The 4,264-nt window shown below is 34.4% G+C and overlaps 1 protein-coding gene across 1 annotated transcript; it reads right to left on the minus strand.

Moving 5' to 3' along the window:
* Positions 1 to 356: 356 nt before the first annotated feature.
* Positions 357 to 4,264, minus strand: LOC107770959 (suppressor of disruption of TFIIS). The gene is made up of 9 exons (XM_016590287.2): positions 4,110 to 4,264; positions 3,078 to 3,141; positions 2,917 to 2,982; positions 2,722 to 2,819; positions 2,586 to 2,623; positions 2,212 to 2,299; positions 1,442 to 1,771; positions 1,288 to 1,353; positions 357 to 767 (listed from the first exon to the last, which is right to left on the minus strand). Exons 2-9 carry the CDS (start codon positions 3,124 to 3,126, stop codon positions 618 to 620), a joined length of 885 nt encoding a protein of 294 aa, XP_016445773.1. The 5' UTR covers positions 3,127 to 3,141; positions 4,110 to 4,264; the 3' UTR covers positions 357 to 617.

The following is a 4,264-nucleotide window of genomic DNA, read 5'->3' on the forward strand; positions in this document are numbered from 1 at the left end:
TAAGATAGAGTGTCTCCTAGTGTATTGGTTATGTGCTTGATTTTGCTCTTAGAGGTCGGAGGAAGATCAAACAAAACTAATGGACCAAAGTTATTTCTTGTCCAGAAGTATGATAGCTAAAGTTATTTATTCTCATTCTCCTATAAATTTTGACACCGCTTACAAAAATTCTTGTATATGCCCCTCGATATGACGGTATGACCCAAATTTTAGCCATTTTAACCCAGCTCATCTCAGAACTTTTGAGTTGGTCGATTATTAACTCAGACCATTTTAACCTTCTCAAAATCAACCCAACCCACTCATTTGACGCTCATGCTTGGAATGATGCAAAACTTTATCCTTTAGAATAATAATGACAATAATAATTCAACTTTATTATATAATCATAGAAAGAGTAGAGCCTGATAAATAGAATGGAGAAACAAAAGGGAGTTTATTTACAAGATTTGTGGATCATTACCATCACTAGTTGAAAGGAAGCACTAATAGACTAATTAAGTTGATAATGACAACAAAACATCTACATCATTTAATCAATTTGACAAGAAATTTTGGATCATAATTATTATTTTTTTCTCCCAACAGCAGCAGTACTAAGGCATTGATACATTATGTTAAGCTGTGACAGATGTCTCAACAGCAACACCTGAGTAGTTAACTTCAGCCACCCTGTCAACTTCCCAAAGTTGTGGTAATGCTTCCCTTATGTTGTGGATGCTTTCTAATGCATAATCTGCTCCTACAACTCTTTGGGAATTGCCAACCTGAAAATAACAGCAACAACACTACAACATTAGCAACACAACAAAACAAGAGGTAACGGGTTCGAGCCCTAGGTTCAGCCACTGATGCTTGCATTAGATTAGGCAGCTCGAGCCCTAGGTTCAGCCACTGATGCTTGCATTAGATTAGGCAGCCTACATCACACCTCTTAGTGTACGGTCCCTCCCCTGTGAGAACATGAGATGCTTTGTGCACTGGACTGCTTTTAGTGCACAAGATTGCTCCAGTAAATACTATTCCCTCTGTTTCATTTGTTATGATAGTGTTTGACATGCACATACTTTTTGAAAGAAAATTTCGCCCACGTACCGTAAAATAATCTCTAGAATGACTTGTCGTCTTAAACATGCCATGATAATTTTATGGTTATAAGAGCATGTTATTAATGGTTAAATGCAAAATTGAAGTTAAAGAATTTCCGAATATATAATGGTGCCATTATTTTTCAGACCGAAAAGAAAAGAGTATCATAGAAAATAAAACATAAGGAATACAACTTACCAGTACTGTATCAAGACCAACACGCTTGCCAGCTTGAATGTTACGGACACTATCTTCAAAGAAAAGCTGAAAAAATGGAAACATTCCAAATCAGTACATTGAAATAACAATAATCTTTTAAATAGGATTCAAGAAATTGAACAATTAATCTTACAGTTCTGTGTGGATTAATGTTGGCAATCTTTAAAGCGCGTTCAATGGCGATTTCTGAAGGTTTACAGACAATTGGTGTTTTTGGCAATACTGATCCAGGTTTAGGTTGAGCAAAATGACCAATAATGTCAAAGATCTCAGTGCCATTATTTGCAGCAGTGTTTGAAGATGTGGCTGATCCCAAAAACTCAATGTCGTCTTCGTCATCTGATGGAGTGCTCTTGTGAATTGGATTCAGAGTCTCAAAACATAAAATACCTTCAAAACAATCTTCTAATCCTAGCCTATTCAAAGCTTTCAGAGCATGGACCTTATCAGCATTTGTGAAGATCTGTAATAGGAAAAAAGAAAACATTCAAAAAAGGCTCTTTGGTCACGAAATAAGGATCTTTGCATAAATAGCGGTCATATTCACTGTTTAATTTTCTAGCCATATACATAGATTATACACAGACGGGGAGCTTTGGCGTAACTAGTAAAGTTAATGCCACGTAACCAGGAGATTACGGGTTCGAGCGGTGGAAACAGCCTCTTGCAGAAATGTAGGGTAAGACTGCATACAATAGACCCTTGTCGTCAAGCCCTTCCTCGAACCATGCGCATAACCGGAGCTTAGTGCTCCGGGTATACATAGATTATACACATATAATATGCAAATTATGCATATATATCCACCGGCTATTTTTGGTTTAAACAGTTGGCCGGACGGATTTAGGTTAATTCTTCTAAATATTAAACAAAAATGTTCATGAATTGTGAAAATGGACTTACAACTTTGCGGATTGGTAAGCTTAGCAAAAGACTTCTCAGAACAGGGTCAGACCTTAAATTTTCATAGGGTAACCTCCCGTGGACAAAACTGCAAAACAAATTGGAAAATGAAGATCAGTAAACTAAAAAAATGAGAGTTTAAAATCTTTTTTGGTTTCCCACCCGGTGTTCAGTACCCGCATTGGAGCCCGACTATATTCGGATTCGCGCCGGGTAGGGCCCCATTCGGGGTAGTGCAGCCTACCAAAGATTTTTCTATACACAGGGCTCGAACCCGAAACCTCTGATTAACGGAGGAGCAATCTCATCCACTGCACCACATACTTTGGTGGTTGGTATGATAGTTTAAAATCAATAGAGGTGTAATTACTCACCTATGGTACTCATCATAATCGAAATCGTAGCCAATTGCCTGCCAAAAACAAATGATTCATCTCATTAAGTTAAAGTAGAACTTTCTTTTCTTGATCAAATTTTTATGTAAATACAGGGTAAAAAAAAAGGATTTACCCTAAGGCCAGCCATTGTAGTCCCATAATTCTTGTACAGTAAATTACCCAGCTCAGCAATTTTGCTTTGTTCTATACCAAGCTTTTCAACCATATAATCTGTAAAAAAACACAATGAATTCTAAATTAGACATCATTTAACCATTTTTAAAAAGATATTTAGCCTAAAAAAATTTGAAGAACAGATCAAGTATACCTTCAATATTCTTACGAACACTTGATGCTAAACCAGTGCTCAGAGGATACAAAGTATCATCTAAATCTGTAAATTCCAAATGTTATATAATCAAACTTGCTCAAAATTTGAATTAAAAAAATGGGATTTGACAGCTAAATTTGTCAAAAAAGATAACTTACCAAAAAGAAGACAGTCGTACTTTGGTCTCTGAACATGTCCATATTCCATTTTGGCCTAAGAAAACTTGAGTAAAGAAGTGAAATAGGTAAGAAGAGTGGACAAAGATAATCTAAATCCAGCCAAACCAATTTGAAAATTCAATCTAAGTCTCAATCTACATTTCTTCATTATGGCTTCAACAATTATTGAGTTCCAATCAAAAACCTTGAGTCAGCATATATAATTATTACAAGCATAAAAAAAGGGAAATAATAATACAATTTTTAATGTATGATAAAAACAAATTATGTCAAGCCAAAAGAAAGTGGACCCTTGACCTGAGGCTTGTTTCCTTCAGAAAGCCTCGGAATTCAAAAAAAAAAAAAAAAACTCCAAAATAGAAAAATTCAAATTTATTCAAATGCAGAAACAATACTGAAACAAAAGCTAATGCACTTCATAACTAACATTATTTTAATTATACAATATATATTAACATCAAATACATATGTTTATAATGAGAACTACACATATAAACATCAACGAAAGGGAAAACAAATTAAAGAAAACAAGAAAGCATAAGCCTTTCCCTTAGATTACTCTTTTTGTAATTTCTTCAATAATCAAAGCAACGTCAAAGGTCAAAGAAGGACTATGAAAACCAAAAAAGAAAACAGAAACCAAACTTCAAGATAATAGAACTGTTACATAAAATTAGTAGAAAGTTCAGAAAACACATAAATTTTGACAATAATAACACGGTAAATAAATTTCATGTGTTTTTATGATTTACCTAATCATTACTACGTAATTTGATTAAAAATGTTCATTCTTCGGAATTTTTTTGTTCTTTAAAATTTTAAGACGCTTAATGAAATCCTGACTTCAGCACGATCAGAAATTAAATCATTTTAACCAAAACTAGTTCAGTGGGTCAAAAAGTTAACTTCGACCCTCCAATATAAAGAAATGAACGTATCCGTGAAATTTCATTGCGTTATTATTGTAGTTACGAAACAAGAAACAGAGAGAGGATGAAGGAAAAAACGTACCAAGAATCAAAATGGAGATGATCAAAGAGAAGAAAATGAAGATACAAAGAGACTTTTCTTTGTAGTAAAAGCTTTTGTGTAGTATTTGAAAGGAGCCAAGGAAGAAGGGGAGGAATACGAGTTGGCATTGAATGGGTTTATATAGGCAAAACGTT

The sequence above is a fragment of the Nicotiana tabacum genome, chromosome 10 (assembly GCF_000715075.1).
Source record: "Nicotiana tabacum cultivar K326 chromosome 10, ASM71507v2, whole genome shotgun sequence".
In the NCBI taxonomy this organism is placed as follows: Eukaryota; Viridiplantae; Streptophyta; class Magnoliopsida; order Solanales; family Solanaceae; genus Nicotiana; species Nicotiana tabacum.

Coding starts and splice junctions, on each gene's coding strand:
- LOC107770959 (XM_016590287.2), bottom strand. CDS start 3,126: ATGGAATATGGACATGTTCAGAGACCAAAGTACGACTGTCTTCTTTTT. Junction 2,983..3,077: donor GTACGACTGTCTTCTTTTTG/GTAAGTTATCTT, acceptor TGGAATTTACAG/ATTTAGATGATACTTTGTAT. Junction 1,354..1,441: donor ACATTAATCCACACAGAACT/GTAAGATTAATT, acceptor CCATTTTTTCAG/CTTTTCTTTGAAGATAGTGT.